The 18,456-nt window shown below is 35.4% G+C and overlaps 1 protein-coding gene across 2 annotated transcripts; it reads right to left on the bottom strand.

Annotated features, from left to right (window-relative positions):
- Positions 1-96: 96 nt before the first annotated feature.
- On the bottom strand, positions 97-4,834 carry LOC107792493 (uncharacterized). Of its 2 annotated transcripts, XM_016614713.2 has the most exons (9): positions 4,698-4,834; positions 4,504-4,587; positions 2,722-2,838; positions 2,428-2,621; positions 2,248-2,353; positions 1,978-2,125; positions 1,683-1,822; positions 886-1,052; positions 97-649 (listed from the first exon to the last, which is right to left on the bottom strand). In XM_016614713.2, the coding sequence occupies exons 2-9, from the start codon at positions 4,565-4,567 to the stop codon at positions 356-358; spliced, it is 1,230 nt and encodes a 409-aa protein (XP_016470199.1). In that variant the 5' UTR covers positions 4,568-4,587; positions 4,698-4,834; the 3' UTR covers positions 97-355. The 2 variants fall into 2 exon arrangements, with proteins under 2 accessions (XP_016470199.1, XP_016470200.1); XM_016614714.2 differs by lacking the exon at positions 4,698-4,834 and having other exon boundaries at positions 2,722-2,903; positions 4,504-4,589.
- Between the last annotated feature and the right edge of the window lie 13,622 nt (positions 4,835-18,456).

Genomic DNA, 18,456 nt, shown 5'->3' with positions numbered 1-18,456 from the left:
TGAATTGTTCTTAGCATAAGAATAACACATTCAGTTCATTGAGAGATCTCATCAATCAGGTATAAGATGAAATGCCTATGCTAAGTAAGCTTGAGAGACCAAAAAAGAATCCTTTTAAGCAAGTAAAAGGAAAAAGAATGCCGAGAAACCACATCCACAAAGCCATAACCTTCTAGTATTTACTATGTAATGTACACCTTTTCATAAGCATTAAAAGGATAAAAACAAAAAGTCGTCCTAACTTTTGGGAGCTATTTCTGTATCACAATAAGTGTAGTACAATCACCCTGTGAGTTAATCTAACAACAACTTCCTGATAGGTCCACTCCTTTGAATGTAGTAGTCCGAAAGGATGCTATTCATTCTTACCTCGTGCGACATCAACCAGGTATCTATTCAGATGCTGGCCAAATATCTTGGTAGAGAATGACTCAGTGACGTGTTCATGAGCATCTTGCCCCATTTTCTCTGCCATGTGAGGATCCTGAATAAGATTAGCCATTGCCAAAGAGAACTCCTGTGGGCTAGGGTCGCAGAGGAAGCCGGTTACTCCGTGCTTTACTGACTCCACTGGACCCCCGCTGTTGCAGGCAATAACCGGTTTGTAGGCTGCCATTGCTTCCAGAGGGACAATGCCAAAATGCTCATCCTACTCCTCCAAAAAAGAATAAAAAGGAAAAAAGAAGAAAAGAAAAGGTCATCCTGCTTTCAAGGTGAAAAAATTTGAGAAAAGATGAGGATGCTCTTCCTTTAAGTCACTCTCTCAAGAAAGAACACATAGGCATTGGGCAAATTCTAAGGCAAAAACTGTTCATCCTATAAGTCACTCTCTAAAGAAAGGCTGTTCGCTTTCCGTCGTCGAAGAGATAACAAAATCGGACATACCTTTGGTGTATAAAGAACACATAGGCATTGGGCAAGGAGTTCATTTCTTTCAGCAGTAGAGCAAGATGTAATAAATCTGACCCGATGAAAAACACCTTCCCTTTGTGCCAACTTTTTCAGTTCTTCCAGATACTCAACATTCTCTCTGAGGCGATTATCAAAGCCGCCTGAAATAAAAAGCAGGAATAACTCCATTAAATTACAACAGGTTTTATGGTAATTTTTCTAAGCCAATAAAAATTTCTTTTGAGCATATATTCTGCCACTGATAGTAGACAACAGGTATCTTGGATTTCGTTTAATGAAGCAATCTTCAAATCCATCTATTTAAAGGTGTTAACGGCATATCAAAGAGCAACATTTTCATAATTTTGAGTGCAACAAAGCAATTTTCGGCAACATAACTGAGAAAATAAGGCTTATCGCTAAATTCGTGAACTGAGCAACATCTCAGTAATCACAAAACAGCATAAAACAATATTTGTATAGTTTCAGGGCACTGAATATCCTTTTCATTTACATATGAGATCAGACAAGCTATATACACATAGAAATTCATTAAATCTATTGGCTATCCGTGATCTATGAATATCTGTAATGGAATATCAGAATATTTTTGCACTAGAAATAGACAAGATAGTAAAAGCAGTTACTTTCTGAGTCTTTTAATAATGCAAATAAACCATACAAGATAAATACCAACCGCAAATAAAAGAGATGATAGAATGAAAACAGAACACAAGAAAATGACAGTGGATAATGCAAAATACATCGAACTTAGAATTAAATAAACTTGCCTGCAACAGTCAAGGAAACATCATTCATGTTAACTCCCTGACGATCATGCATTTCATGGGTGTGAAGCATGGCAAAGGCAGATATTGCCAACTCTATGTTTTTTTTCCTCTCAAATCGATTGATGGATAGAAAATTTAACCTAAAACAAACGAACAACTGAAGTTATACTAACATCTGTTTTTTGAGAGCTCCCCTCTCTTTTTTAGAGGGGAAAGTGCATGGAAGGGATTGTATTGTGTTATTGCAATCAAACCAAGAACTAGAAGGTGCCAAGAGAAGGAAATGTGTGTTTACTTGGAATCATTAGGTTTCTCAAACTGATCCACATTGACTGCTGGGTACAAGATAGCTGGTTTAATCCCACGCGCATCTAGATTCTTGAAGGTCTCCGCAAAAGTAGATGCAGTAAACCTGCTGTTAACCAGGATCAAATCTGCCATTCCTATAATTTCACCAAGCAAGTAAAGAGATGCAGATGTTTGAACAGATGAGAAAAAACAAGTAAAACATTGATAAAAGAAAAAAACAAACAACACGGATAAAAGACAGACTGTCGTGAAAGACCTGTTGTTATTTCTTCTATGAAGTCAATAGGTTTCCGGTATATCCTCCTAAGTGCAGTTGTATGTTGCGCCAGCAAGAGATCTGGAAAATGGCAGTAGAATACAACCTGCATGAGGTATAAACTTCATTTTATCTCTATGACATATCTTAGGAGTTGATTTTATTAGAGCATCCAAATACCTTTGCTGACTTCTTTAACTTCAATAGCGGAATAACAACAGAGACCTGATCTGCTAGTATTACATCAAATGAAGGCCACATAAGCAACAAGCAGAGAGCAACAAACATGCACCGCAAGTATGCACAAACTGCATGAAGCCGATAGAAGATATGACGGGGAAGGATAGCACCATATACTGTAACATCGAAGACACCTGCAAAGGGTGTAAATGTATATTATATCAGTCAACAAAGGGCGTAATACATTTTTCTTTTCGGGTGTACGATGAGAGAATATAAAGTAAGAATTCTGACCAGACAGAGTCTCCTCAAAACATCGATTTTTATCATGGTGTGCAGTAAAAATGTGAACTTTGTGCCCCGAAGAAGCAAGTTCCATAGCGGCATCAACAATTAGCCTTTCAGCTCCACCTGAACATCACAAAATGTCAGAGACACGCTACACGCATAAGATGAGCCTCCATTAACCCATAGATCTGCACATTGCATAGACTAGGTTACCACAGAATTATGCTCACAAGCATATGACAGTCACAACGTACACACTTAGATATTGCAGAAGCATTACTACAAGTATACAAGAGATATTTATATGTTCAGCTGAAGGTAGAAGGTCTTAAAAGTCATGACGAAGCCTATCAACATGAACTGGAGAAAATTTCTAGCCTAGTTAATTAGTTAAGTGCAAAATGATGCATCTCTTACTGTGAATAAATCGTAAAGGATAAAATCTTAATGCAAGTTCCTTTTCTTTTCTTCATTTCAAGGAAATTTTAAACCACAATTTGTACAACCAAGAAAATAGCCTAAGAACTTACCACTCATTTTTACAGATTCGATCAACCATCCTCAAGGACCAATTGGATTGTGAAAACATAAAGTACTGAAAAGCTGACAAATGTGAAATGTCTAACCCAAAGGGAAGAGAGTAGGCTAATTGCATATCAACAGCTTTAGAATCTGTCATCCATGCTAAAATGATAAAAGTGCAAAATAACCTTACAAGAAAATACAGTCCTCAGATGCATAATGCCATCCTATTTATTAGACACCTCTATTGCTCGCATCTAAAGAGACTTAACTTGATTTGTACGGCAAAGTATCAAACCAAGTAATCAACAATTTAAAAAAAAAAACAGAAATCGCATGAAAGACAGGGAGTTACCAAGCCACAGAGAACACTCTTTTGTGAAAAAATCATTCTTTCAGAAGGTCGATTAACTAAAACAATTTAATGGGGAGGATGTAAATTACTACCACCTGCTCCCTACAATTCTCGTCCTTATAAATGAACCCATCTAACTACACCTCAATCCCGAACTAGTTCGGGTCGGCTATATAAATCCTAATGATCTTAGCCAAAAGGTCAAGAAAGGCATGTTGGCATCGTAAAATCATCTATGCTTCCTCTTTATGCAGCACCCTGAGTCCCAACTAACTCATATTTGAAAGGATTCATATAATGATTATTTTTAGACCAGGCATCAACCTACTGCAACTCTCTTCCTTTATCAGAGCTTGAGACGGAATATGCTAAGCTCACATAGTCAGACTAATAATTCTATTTCCCTATGCAACCTTGATGTCTAATAATATAAAAGTAGATAGAAAAAAACCCAATGGACTGTTAAGTGTTAACTCCTCATTCGTTTTGAAACACACAAGAAATATCAATTCATTAACTCCAGTTCTTTTGGATGATGTTAATTACTTTCATCTACTCCCTACAATTCTTTTCCTTATCAAAGAACCATTCAACTACACCTCAATTCTAAACTCATTGAGCTCGGCTTTGTAAACCCACTCAATCTTAGCCAAAATATTATATATATATTTCCATTGTATTCTAGCACTGAGCACATCCAATGAGCTTAATTTTAGTGGATTTACCACATTACGACTATCATTATGTTGGCCGTCAAGCTACCACAACTGTCCTATTTTATAGGTCTAGGATTTTGGAATTCATGATTTCCTACCTATAAATCATTTTGATGAATGAAAAAAAATGATTCAACAAAATGCAATTACAAAAGATTTATCAAGAAATTAAAATACGTTTATAATAATAATTACCGATTCCGAGATCGGGATGGATTATGGCTATATTCATCCTCGAGCTGCTCCCTTTCTTCTCCATTGGTGTTTCTGTAGAAAATGCTGATATGGGGAAAAAACAGAAGTAAAAGAAACGGGTCAGTTTTGAGTTTTAGGCCCACCACTTAACATGAGCTAAATAGCCCAATCAAAAGCCCAAAACCGTTTTTCACCTTGATAGAAGAAAGAACTCTCTCTCTGTGTGTGATGATAGCTGCAAGAGAAGAGGCGGCGGCGAAAATCGTCCGACTGCTATATTTCGCCGGCGCCGGATGTAAAATTATTACTACTTTATTACTTTAGTTTTATAATTTCAATTTATTGTTTGCTGGATTAATGATTTAAATTCTTCATATTATTATTTGTTACTAGTGTTAGAACCTGCGATGCTCACGTAATTTGACAGAATATTAATCTTATAAAATTATGATCTAATATCATATTATTTTAATAAATATTAATTTCTTTGGTCCACAATAAGTGATTTTTTGATCTTTTTGTGGTCCAAAATATCTTACCTTTTTAGATTTCAAGAATGAATTAATTATTTATTTCCTACAGTGTCCTTGGAGTAAATAGTATTGGAGTATGTATTAAGGAGTATTTATGTGAAAAGATAGTAAATGTTAATACAGACAATTTTATTGCTAATTAAAATTAAAAGTTGAATTTCTTAATCTGCGTGAAAATATACAAAAAATTACTTATTGTGTACCGGATGGAGTAGTTATTATTTTATTATTTAATATAGTGTACAGAAATATAATAAAATCTATTCAAAATCAAAGGATACACATCATATAGTAATCAAATAAATTACTTATTCCTTGTTTATTCTTTATTAAATTAGCAAGTACTTATTACTATACATTTACTAATGAGACTTTTTATTAACTTGTCAATTGGCTTAATATTTTGATATTACTTCTCTTTTAATAAACAGAAGTATGTGTTTTCTTATTCTGGAAATATCTTTTTTTTATACTTATGTTTAATTGTTCAAAATTCTTCAATTGTCTAATTATCAATAATTTTCTTGAGTGTTATTTATTTATATTTTATTTATTAATTAATTCAAAATACAATTATTATAAAATTATCTTTATCCCCCTCTTTTCGTACATTCTTTTCTACTATAATATTTGATTAGTTTTCTCATTTTGTATTTTACTAGAATTTAAATAATATAATTCTTTTTACTAAATTATAGTTTTGAATTCATCAAAAGTATAAAGAGATAAGCCTTTTATTATTTTCATAAAGAACATACTAATATTTTTAATAATTAATAATTTGTATTTTATATATAATATATTATCTTATGTATAATATTTTAATAGTTTCTTTATATTTTTGTATTTTTCATTATGAAATTATGAGTTCTATTTATTAACTAAAATTTTCTACATGAGAAATTTAATTTCATTTTTTATTTTAAAGTAATTTTAAATCTCCAACTTTGTTCTAAAAATCCACACTTGTCGTCATATGGTTCTGCCACTTGGCATCATAGAATTATCTCTCTCTCTCTTTATATATATATATATATATATATATATATATATATATATATATATATATATATATATATATATATATATATATATATATACACACTAAATTAGGAAGAAACTATTCTCCAATTTGAATTGGTAGTTTTTCAGTTTTATTTTTTTTGTTTTAAAATAATTTTAAAACTCCAACTTGAAACTATTCCCCGATTTGAATGAGTAGTTTATTTTTATTTTTTTTGTTTTTTATAGATAATTATAAGATATCTATATTTACTAATTCAACTAGAGCAACCAATTAATTCAAAATTTAAAATTCAAAAAGATTTTTAGTTAGAAAGATAGTTTATTTTGTCTTTAAAATGCCACTTGGTTTTTTGTTTCTTTTTCCCATAACTAAATATTTTATTTATTTTTTGTTCCTTGCTTATCTAATTGTATTATCCATAACTTAACATTATTAAATTGACATATGATTTTTTAATAAATTACCAATTTAGTATAATAACTACTCCTAAATTTGAATTGAAAGTTTTTTATTACTTTATTTTTTTTCTTTTTTTTTAATAATTTTAAAACTCCAATTTAAAACTACTCCCCAATTTGAATTGGAAACTTTTTAATTTTTTTAATTTCGGTTTTTCTTTTAAAGTAATTTTAAATCTCCAACTTTGTTGGAGTTTTGTTCTAAAAATATACACTTGTCGTCTTATGGTTCTGCCACTTGACATCATAATATAATTTATTTCTCTTATATATATATATATATATATATATATATATATATTGTAATGACCCAACCGGTTATTTTAGCTTTTAGAAACTCGTTCCCTAAAATAAAACTCCCCAAATATTCTTTTATTAATTTATGACTCGCGGGGATGGTTGGTTCGGAATTTGGAAGTGTTCGGGTTGAAATCGGAATACTTGGTTTCTTAAGTTAGTCTTAAAAGGCCAAATTTAACTTCGGTCAATATTATGTGCAAACGACTCCGAAATAAAATTTTGATGATTCTCACAGCTCCATATGGTGATTTTGGACTTAGGTGCGTGATCAGAATTTTATTTGAAAGTCCGTAGTGAAATTAGGCTTGAAATGGCTAAAATAGGAACTTAAAGTTTGGAAGTTTGACCGGGGAGTTGACTTTTTGATATCGGAGTCGGAATCCAGTTCTGAAAATTTTCACAGCTCCGTTATGTCATTTATGACTTGTGTGCAAAATTTGAGGTCAATCGGACTTGATTTGATAAGTTTCGACTTCGAATGTAGAAGTTGAAAATTTTAAGTTTCATTAAACTTGAATTGGAGCATAATTCATGGTTTTAGCATCGTTTTATGTGATTTGAGGTTTCAAATAAGTTCGTATGATGTTTTAGGACTTGTTGGTATATTTAGTTGAGGTCCCGAGGGCCTCGGGTGAGTTTCGGATGGTTAACGGATTAAAAATTGGACCTAAACATTTGCTGCAATTTTTCTCTTCTGCTAGAAATTCTGGGCTGTGATCGAGCCTGTCACGACCCAATTTTACCTATAGGTCGTGATGGCGCCCAACACTACAGCTAGGCAAACCAACTAATAAGTCAAACGTACATTGGTTAAACTTTTATTCCAAGAAAATAATAAAATACCAACTTCTATCAATGTGTGTGTGCCAAGACCCGGTGTCACAAGTGCATGATCATCTAGTAGATTATACAAACTCCAAATACTGTCTGAAATGAAATAGACAGAATATAAATATAAGAAGAGACACTGGTAGCTGCAGAACGGCTCAGAAAGGCATCTCACCACTATACCTCGGGATGACGTGGGTATGTGATGATAGGTCCTCCACTAGTACCTGTCTCAGATCCCGCACAAAAAGTGCAGCAAGTGTAGTATGAGCACGTAAACAACGTGTACCCAGTAAGTATCAAGCCTAATCTCGAAGTGGTAGAGACTAGATGGCCGACTTTGACACTCACTATGGGTCAATAATAATAATTGAAATAAAACTAGGATATTTAAATCAGCATGATTTACAGAATTTACAATAATTTATTTAATCAGCAGAGATAATCAAATTCCTTCAAATGTAACAATTCTCAATATATTAATTAAATTCCTTCAATTCAGAAAAATTCCAATTTATCAATTAAATCTCATTTACAGGAATAACAATTAATTCCATAAACAAGCAAGAATAATAATTTATTAAATTTCAAGGATTTTTCAAATAATTAATTAGCTTCTCAAGCTGAAATAAATTATTAAAGTATCGTGTAATTATTATTATTAAGCACGATTTCTGCCGAGGACGTATGGCCCGATCCAGAGTGTCGTGTACACTGCCGAGGGACGTGCGGCGCGATCCATAGATGCATCTATCCTGCCGAGGCATTCGGCCCGCTCCACAAGAAAGGAGGACATTTTCTTATGTGCCTCCGGAAGGAGAGTATATTTATTATAAGACAAATTTGGGAGGAGAACAATTTCTTTTAACAATTAATTGATTAAAACAGACAATCAAGCCTATGAAATTTCTATCTTTTAATATCTTTATCTAACAATTCACAATATATTCATATAGATATCAATTAATATAAACAAATTAAAGAATACAATTTACACAAGTAAGGCATGCTTTGAGTCCTAAACTACCCGGACTTTAGCATTTAATAGTAGCTGCGCACGGACTCTCGTCACCACGTGCGTACGTAGCCCCCATAATTTAGCAACAATTATTTAATTTTAATCACCTATGAGGTAATTTCCCCTCACACGATTAGACAAGAGACTTACCTCGTCTTGCTCCAATTTAATCCACAATTTTGCCTTTTTCACGATTATCCAACTGTGTCTGGCTCGAATCTAGCCAAAATAATTCGATACAATCACTAAAAATTATAGGAAATAAATTCTATAAGAAAATACTACATTTTTAATAAAAATCCCGAAATTAATTAAAAATTCGCCCGCGGGGACCACATCTCGGAATCCGGCGAAAGTTATGAAATCCAACAACCCATTCAATTACGAGTCCAACCATACCAGTTTCACTCAAATCCGACTCCGAATCGATACCGAAATCTCAAATTTTCGTTTCTATGAGATTTCTAAACTTTTCCAAATTTCAATCTCAAAACACTAATTTATGGTGAAACAATGATATACTTATATATGTAGACCAAATCCGAGTTAGAATCACTTACCCCAATGTTTTTCCCTTGAAAATCTACCAAAAGTCGTCTCTGTTCAAGCTCAAGTTCGTCAAAAATGGCAAATGGGACGAATGCCCTCTTTTTATAAAACTACCAAGCAGCCTTCGGAACTGGTCCTCGAACTGGGCCTCGATCGGGGCTTCGATCACAGGCTCGAGCCTGGACCTCGGTCATGGCCTCGATCTGGGCATCGAGGTTGGGCCTTCGATCATAGCCTTAATCATGGCATCGAGCTTGAGCCTTCGATAAGGGCATCGAGCATGGGTCTCGATCCTAGCCCTCGAGTCTTACCTTCGATCATGCCCTCGAGCCTTGACTTCGATACTGAGTCTCGTCCCTGGCTTCAACTCAGGCCTCGATCGTGGGCTCGATATCTGGGTTCGATCTGGGGCTCGATCACAGCCCAGAATATACAGCAGAAGAGAAATTGCAGCAGCTTTTTAAGTCCAACTTTTGATCCGTTAACCATCCGAAACTCACCCGAGGCCCTCGGGACCTCAACCAAATATACCAACAAGTCCTAAAATATCATACGAACTTAGTCGAACCTCTAAATCACATCAAACAACGCTAAAATCATGAATCATACCCCAATTCAAGATTAATGAAACTAAGAGTTTTCAACTTCTACATTCGATGTCGGAACCTATCAAATCAACTCCGATTGACCTCAAATTTTACACACAAGTCATAAATAATATAACAGAGCTATGAAAATTGTCGGAACTGGATTCCGACTCCGGTATCAAAAATTCAACTCGTCGGTCTAACTTTCAACTTAAATTCTTATTTTTAGCCATTTCAAGCCTAATTTAACTACAGACTTCCAAATAAAATTTCGAGCACGCTCCTAAGTCCAAAATCACCATACAGAGCTGTTGGAATCATCAAAATTCTATTCCAGGGTCGTTTTCACATAATTAGACATCTGGTCTCTATTCGAACTTAAAACATTTTAATTTTTCTTCAAAATTCTATATCTCGGGCTAGGGACCATATAATTTGATTTCGGGCATACGCCCAAGTCCCAAATCACAATACAGACCTACTGGAACTGTCAAAACACTGATCCGAGTCCGTTTGCTAAAAATGTTGACCAAAGTCAACTCAATTGAGTTTTAAAACTCTAATCCACATTTTAATCCATTTTTTCACATAAAAACTTTCCATGAAATTTTACGAATTGCGCACGCAAATTTAGAAATGATAAATAGTATTTTTTGAGGTCTTAGAATACATAATTAATTATTAAATTTAAAGATGACATTTTGGATCATCATAGAGCCTAAGATCGAGGCCCATGATCGAGCTCTCATGATCGAGCTCCCATGATCGGACTCCCTAATTGAGCTCCCATGATCGGACTCCCATGATCGGACTCCCTGATCGAGCTCCCATGATCGAGCTCGCATGATCGGACTCCCTGATCGAGCTCCCTAGTCGGACTCCCTGATCGAGCTCCCTGATCGGACTGGACAGATCTGTAAGTTATAAAAGTAGGGGCATTCGACCCATTTGCCATTTTTGACAAACTTGAGCTTGAGCAGAGGCGACTTTTGACAGATTTTCAAGAAAAGACATTGGGATAGGTGATTCCAACTCGGATTTGGTCTATATACATAAACATATCATTATTTTCACCATTTAATTAGTGTTTTGAGATTGAAATTTGGGAAAATTTTAGAAATCTCCTAGAAACAAATTTTTGAGATTTCGGTATCGATTTAGAGTCGGATTTGAGTGAAATTAGTATGGTTAGACTCGTAATTGAATGGGTTATCGGATTTCGTAACTTTTGTTAGATTTCGAGATGTGGGCCCCACATGCGAGTCTTTAATTAATTTCGGGGTTTTAAATAAAAATATAGTATTTTCTTATAGAAATGATTCCTATAAATTTTAGTGATTGCATCAAATTATTGTTGGTTAGATTCGAGCCACTCAAAGTTGGATAATCGAGGAAAAGGTCTACTAGTGGATTAAATTGGAGCAAGACGAGGTAAGTCTCTTGTCTAATCTTGTGAGGGGAAAATTTACCCCATAGGTGATTAAATTAAATAATTGTTGCTAATTGCGGGGGTTACGTATGCACGAGGTGACGAGAGTCCGTGCGTAGCTACTATTAATACTAAAGTCCGGGTAGTTTAGGACTCAAAGCATGAATTACTTGTATAAATTATATTCTTTATTAATTAAATTATTTGATGTATATATATTGTGAATTGTTAAATTATTTGATGTATATATATATTGTGAATTGTTATGAAAGGTAGTAAAAGATGAAATTTTCATATGCTTAATTTTTGTTTAAATTAATTAATTATTGAAATAAATTGTTATCCTCTCGAATAAATTTTACAATAAATACTCTTATTCCGGAGGTAAATAAGAAAATGTCCTCCTTTCTTGTGGATCGGGCCAAACGCCTCGGCAAGATAGATGCATCTATGGATCGTGTCGCACGTCTCTCGGCAGTGTACATAATACTCTGGATCGGGCCGAACGACCTCGGTAGAAATCGTGCTTAATAACAATAATTACACGATACTTTGATAGTTTATTGCAGCCTGCGAAGCTAATTGATAAATTGAAAATCTTTGAAATTTAAAGAATTATTATTCGTGCTTGTTAAGGAATTATTGTTATTCTTGTAAATGAGACTAATTGATAAATTGAAAATTTATTGGAATTGAAGAAATTTAATAAATATATTGAGAATTGTTGCATTTGATGGAATTTAATTAATTATGCTGGTTAAATAAATTATTGTAAATTCTGTGAATCATGCTGATTTAGATATTCTATTTTTATTTCAATTTTTATTATTGACCCATAGTGAGTATCAAAGTCGGCCATCTCGTCTCTACCACTTCGAGATTAGGTTTGATACTTACTGGGTACACGTTGTTTATGTACTCATACTACACTTGCTGCACATTTTATTGTACATGCACAGATATGTCTAGCGGCCTTGTGGGCGCAGAGGTGTGGTTAAAATACGGGGACTTAAGTGAGCTGCATTCTATATTACGATCTGCAGCCAACAGAGTCTCCTTCAGAGTTATTTATATTTTTCTGTCTAATTTATATTCTAGACAGATGTTGTATTTTATTTTTAATTTCTTAGTAAATGCTCATGCACTTGTGACACCGGATTTTGGGAATAGTTACGAATTATTTAGAAATTTGGTTGCTAAAAATATTTATTATTTACTCTATGAGTTATATCATTGCCGTTTCATTAAAGAAATTTTGATTTCAAAAATACTAAATGTGTAATTAAGTGAAGTTTGTATTGTTGGCTTGCCTGACAGCGGTGTCCGGTGCTATCACGACTTTTAGGTGAGATTGGGTCGTGACATACACACACACACACACACACACACACACACACACACACATTACTATATTAGGAAGAAATTAATCTCCAATTTGAATTGGTAGCTTTTCATTTTTATTTTTTTTATTTTTTATTTTAAAATAATTTTAAAATTCCAACTTAAACTATTCCCCAATTTGAATGAGTTGTTTATTTTTTTAATATTTTTTGTTTTAATATATAATTATAAGATATCTATATTTATTAATTCAAGTAGAGTAACCAATTAATTCAAAATTTAAAATTCAAAAAAACTTTTAGTTAGAAAGGTAGTTTAGTTTGTCTTAACAATGCCACTTGGCGTTTTGTGGTTATGTCACTTATATTAATATAGTATTTTTACTTCTCCTATTATATAACACAACCTATACAAAATTAAAGTATACACATCATATAGTAATCAAATAAATTGTTTGATTCTTTTTATGACGGGGTGCTCATTTATGTACCGACGCAGTGAACGACTTGAAAAAAAGAGGTTATTCTCAGTATATGATGAAAAGGTTCTACGTTTAATTCCAGCAAAGGGAAGGTAATCGTACTATGAATGTTCAGGTTTGGTATTGATGGAGTAATGAGTCTTGATATTTTCGAGCGTGGTAAAATTTTTAATTGTGATGTGGTGTCATCGCCTGGTTAAATACGTTAAGGTTCGCCGGTGTTATGGTTTTCTTTAACTCGCCTTCACGACGAGGTGTTAGGAATTGGTATCGGGGAAGTAGTTGTCGGAAATAGCATTGTGAAATACTTCAGGATTCAATTGATATTTATAATGTCACGGCTTAAGGAAGATGATCTTCTAGGAGGATTAAGGCTGGTAGCAATTTGTTAGTTCAGGTGTTATAGAAATGGATGTTGATTTGATACAATATTTGGGCAGCGAAGGATGAGGAAGGACATGTGGAAGGTTTCTTGTGGTGGTTAAGTTCCTAGAAGGCCAAGTGTGAGAAACAAAAGTCGAGTAGTTGCTTAAAGGAGAGGGTTTGACCAAAGTGGGAGAGTGGCAAGGTAGCACATAGGTTACGTGGTAGGATAACTACACAACTTGAGGAAAGTTTGAAGTGATTTTGAATTCATGATGGACATGACTAGGTCTACGAACTAAAGTTGTAATATTGGCTGCTATATTGAGGAAGATTGGGCGTGACAGGAGGGAATTGCTTAATATGAAGAGGGATACAACATGATTTTGGATTGGGATGTATCGCTGCACCTCTAGTTGATGTCCATGAGGAGTGAACAGATTGGTGCAGCTGGTTAATGAGCTCGGACTCAGGATGATCTACTGATTTCGTAGTAATTGCACCCAGTGCAGCGACATTGGAATATGTCGGCATGTAATTTTCACATGCGGGTTATCTCCTGTGAATAGGTTAGCGGTCGCGTGGTGTTGACGAAGCTTCTGCGAAGAATTCTACTGGCTACCCGGTAAGAGATTTAATATGTAAATGTGGCTAGTGGTTTGGAGCGGTTATTAAAGGTTAATAGAGGCGAGTTGCGTGTGCAAAATCATGAAAACGATGAAGAAAGAATCTCGGTAGATTCCAGAATTTATGTAATTGTAGCTTCAAGCTAAGTGGGAGAGCCCCACCGTCTACAATTGGATTGCATGGTTGACTATTTGTGAGGTTTCTGGTTATCGGTGTATTGGTGGGTCATTTCAACTAAGGAAAGAAAACATCAATGGTAATTTGAGCAAAGGATTTGGGGGAATGTGTGCCATATTTGGCCTTATCGATTCATATTCAGGCTTTGGGAAGACTCTGAGTTTATGCTTCGTATAGATGTAATGCACATGGGAAGTGAGATAGTCAGGTGTTTCCTTGATAAAGTGTCCATGTGTTAACAAGGCCTTGGAGTTTATCATGTTTGGGAACAAGTCAGAGCAAGTGACTCTCAACAACGGTCGTAGTGGATTCAAAAATTTAAAGTACGGTGTCTAAGGATTTCGAGTCCGTAGTATGGTTGAGTATCGAGGTTTTACAGGAGATTATGAAATGGGACTTGGAGTACTCTGCGTTATCTTCAGGTTGTGGTGTAGCAGTAGAAAAACGGAAGAAAATAACTTCAGATTCTTAAAAGTATCAGAAGGGATGTACTAGTTGAAGATGTAAAAGTGCGCACAAGAAAGAGTATGAGATGATTCGTGGGTTTTGAAACATCGTGATCTCATGAAATAAGTCACTCGGGATGAGTGCGAATTTGAATTCATGATGTAATGACTGGGACTATTATCATTTCTAAGGCAAGTTAAAAACAAATTGAGAAAAGACGGGTCAGCTAACAATGGTTGAATTGGCATGATGGTGGCAATGATCAGTTCCTTCAGCGCATTGAGTTATGCGTGTGATTTGTGGCGGTACGTGCGAGGCTTGACGGCCGCCGTAATTGATTGTATTTGGAGGAATTCAAGTATTATGGCATGTTATGTGCAGATGGATTCCAGGAGAGTTTTGGTGGTTTAGACCACTACTTGAGGAGTTTATTTCCTGCGGATATGGGAATTCAGTCGCGTGTTGCAATGGGTCTCCTGAATTGAGTTAAGCAAAAGGTTGCTATATGATGAAGTGTTGGGTCTGTTAGTGGTTCAAGAGTTATGATGGAATTCTTGTACTCTCGAGTATTGGCATGCTAGGTACAGTGAATGGTATGGGAATATGGAAGTTGAGGATCGAGGTTGCAGTTCGGTTTTGACAAGAGTGTCACAAGCTCGAATGAGCAGAAAAGGATTTAGAGGTTTAAAGCAAGCTGGTATTGTCTTTAGTGTCACCTGAGATCGGTGTTATGTGTAAGAGGCTTTGTGTATTTATTTGCGGATCCTTGATTCTCCTTACAGTATTAGTATAGCCGGTGGTATGGATGTGCAGACTTTTTATCTGTTGCGGAAGGTCGTGGGAGTGTATTCTATTGGAAGATTGTATAAGTGTGACAAGCAGTCACCTGATTGATTAAATATTTAATAACTGAGTATGAAGATTGTGGCGGTATCGCTAATTTGAGAATTTATGCCTGGAGGGTGCTCGGTTCATTTGGTTGTGGACTGTGGAAGTTTGTTCCGGTTATGATGGTTGTTCTTGTGTGTTATGGGAAAAAGGGGTATTATGGATACTTGAAAAGTTATTAGCCTATTACGGTGCGACCAGAATCGGCTTGAGGTCTGTGGATGGATTTAAATATGAATATGAGCTTTATATCAGGATGGGCGTGTTCATTTCAGCATAAGCGCTCCCTATGGAGGAGTATTCAGATGCTGGATGTCGTTTCGTCGTCGGTTATTTCATGTAATACTATATTGTGCCGTGTGAGTTGTGAAACGTCTTGATAAATTTCTTATGTGTTGAGGTTCCACGTAGCGATGGTGTTATGTGAGCAGGATGGCTCTCGAGATTCAGATCATATGTCGCACCTTAGTCGTGCTTGAGTTTTGTAGCGCATGTCACTGTTGGTCCTTCCAGGGATGGTGTTATGCACTTAGCGTGCTTGTGTCCGATGTTCGGATTTTTTGTAGTAATGAGCATTCTAACTCGGTAAGTATTTCCTTATAGATTCTTTTTGTGCGGATCGGGTGGCACGCCGCCACGAGTATGTTATTTGGATCGGGTTGCATGCCGCAACAGTGTGATGTTGAGTACAGTCCCCTATATTCTATTTGGTGTGTTTTGTATCCCATTTTCTGAGGAAGGTTCATGACACCTTTTCAGTTGTCTAATTAGTTACGCGAATTGAGTAGTTCTTTCCATAGTTCATTTTTCCTAATGTATCACATTCCAGTTTGTAGCATGTTGGCGCATTGTTAGCGTCATACGAGACCTTGGTCAGGGTTTGAGGCAGCTTATTTCCTGCGTAGTTTATATTGGGTGAGACGAGACTATTAGACCTGAAATGAAAGCAATCAGAATTATATAAGGTATATTAAAGAATAAACATTGCTATTCAGCTCAGAATGAGATAATGGTCCTTGTCTGAAGGAGAAACTCAGTAAATTATTGACTCGACAGTTGGTTATGAATTTATACACATTTCTTCCATCGTGGAAGCATTGCGAGAGTTGGAACATGACTTATATGTATCATGAGATGTGTTGTGGACACCAAATTCGTGGAATCTCGACTATTGTTATCGAGTATGTTATTATGGGCATGTGAATGGTGCGGTTCATGGTTTAAATTCAACCAAGGTATGCAATCCTGTATTGGTGCATCGTGTAGTGATTGATACGGTGTTCATAAGTTGGAAACGAGCATGGTGGAAAATTCTGGATGTTAGAATTTGGCTCTAAGGCTTATTTGCCAAAATAAAGGGGAGAATCTTCAGATTTGCTCGAGCTAATGTGCTAAACCGGGTGTGGTAGCACGGGTAGGTGCACGAGGTGTTACACAATGATTTTGTGCAACTCAGGAATAATCCTTAGCACGTTTGAGGACGAACGTATATTTAAGTGGGAGAGAATGTAATGACTCAAATGGTCATTTTAACATTTAGAACCACGTTCCCCAAAATAAAACTCCCCGAATATTCTTTTATTGATTTATGACTTGCGGGGATGGTTGGTTCGGAATTTGGAAATGTTCGGGTTGAAATCGGAACACTTGGTTCCTTAAGTTAGCCTTAAAAAGCCAAATTTAACTTCGGTCAACATTATGTGCAAATGACCCCGAATAAAATTTTGATGATTCTCACAGCTCCATATGGTGATTTTGGACTTAGGTGCGTGATCAAAATTTTATTTGGAAGTCTATAGTGAAATTAGACTTGGAATGGCTAAAATAGAAATTTAAAGTTTGGAAGTTTGACCGAGGAGTTGACTTTTTGATATAGGGGTCGGAATCCAGTTCTGAAAATTTTTACAGCTTCATTATATCATTTATGACTTGTGTGCAAAATTTGAGGTCAATCGGACTTGATTTGATAGGTTTCGACTTCGAATGTAGAAGTTGAAAATTTTAAGTTTCATTAAGCTTGAATTGGAGCATAATTCATAATTTTTGCGTCGTTTTATGTGATTTGAGGTTTCAAATAAGTTCGTATGATGTTTTAGGACTTGTTGATATATTTGGTTGAATTCTCGAGGGCCTCAGGTGAGTTTCAGATGGTTAACAAATAAAAAATTAGACTTAAACATTTCCTGCAATTTTTCTCTTATGCTGGAAATTCTGGGTTGTGATCGAGCCTAAGATCGAGGCCCATGATCGAGCTCCCATGACCGGACTCCCTGATCGAGCTCCCTTGATCGGACTCCCTGATCGAGCTCCCTGATCGGACTCCCTGATCGAGCTCCCTGATCGGACTGGACTGATTTGTAAGTTATAAAAATAGGGGCATTCGACCCATTTGCTATTTTTGACAAATTTGAGCTTGAGCAGAGACGACTTTTGACAGATTTTCAAGGAAAGACATTGGGGTAAGTGATTCCAACTCGGATTTGGTCTATATACATAAATATATCATTATTTTCACTATTTAATTAGTGTTTTGATATTGAAAATTGAAATTTTTTAGAAATCTCCTAGAAACGATTTTTTGAGATTTCAGTATCGATTCGGAGTCGGATTTGAGTGAAATTGGTATGGTTGGACTCGTAATTGAATGGGTTGTCGGATTTCGTAACTTTCGCCGGATTCCGAGATATGGGCCCCACAGACGAATTTTTAATTAATTTCGGGATTTTTAATGAAAATGCAGTATTTTCTTATAGAAGTGATTCCTATAAATTTTAGTGATTGTATTGAATTATTGTTGGTTAGATTCGAGCCAATTGAAGTTAGATAATCGAGGAAAAGGCCTACTAGTGGATTAAATTGGAGCAAGACGAGGTAAGTCTCTTGTCTAATCTTGTGAAGGA

The sequence above is a fragment of the Nicotiana tabacum genome, chromosome 12, assembly GCF_000715075.1.
Source record: "Nicotiana tabacum cultivar K326 chromosome 12, ASM71507v2, whole genome shotgun sequence".
Classification (NCBI taxonomy): Eukaryota; Viridiplantae; Streptophyta; class Magnoliopsida; order Solanales; family Solanaceae; genus Nicotiana; species Nicotiana tabacum.
This window is presented reverse-complemented; position numbering and strand designations above follow the sequence as displayed.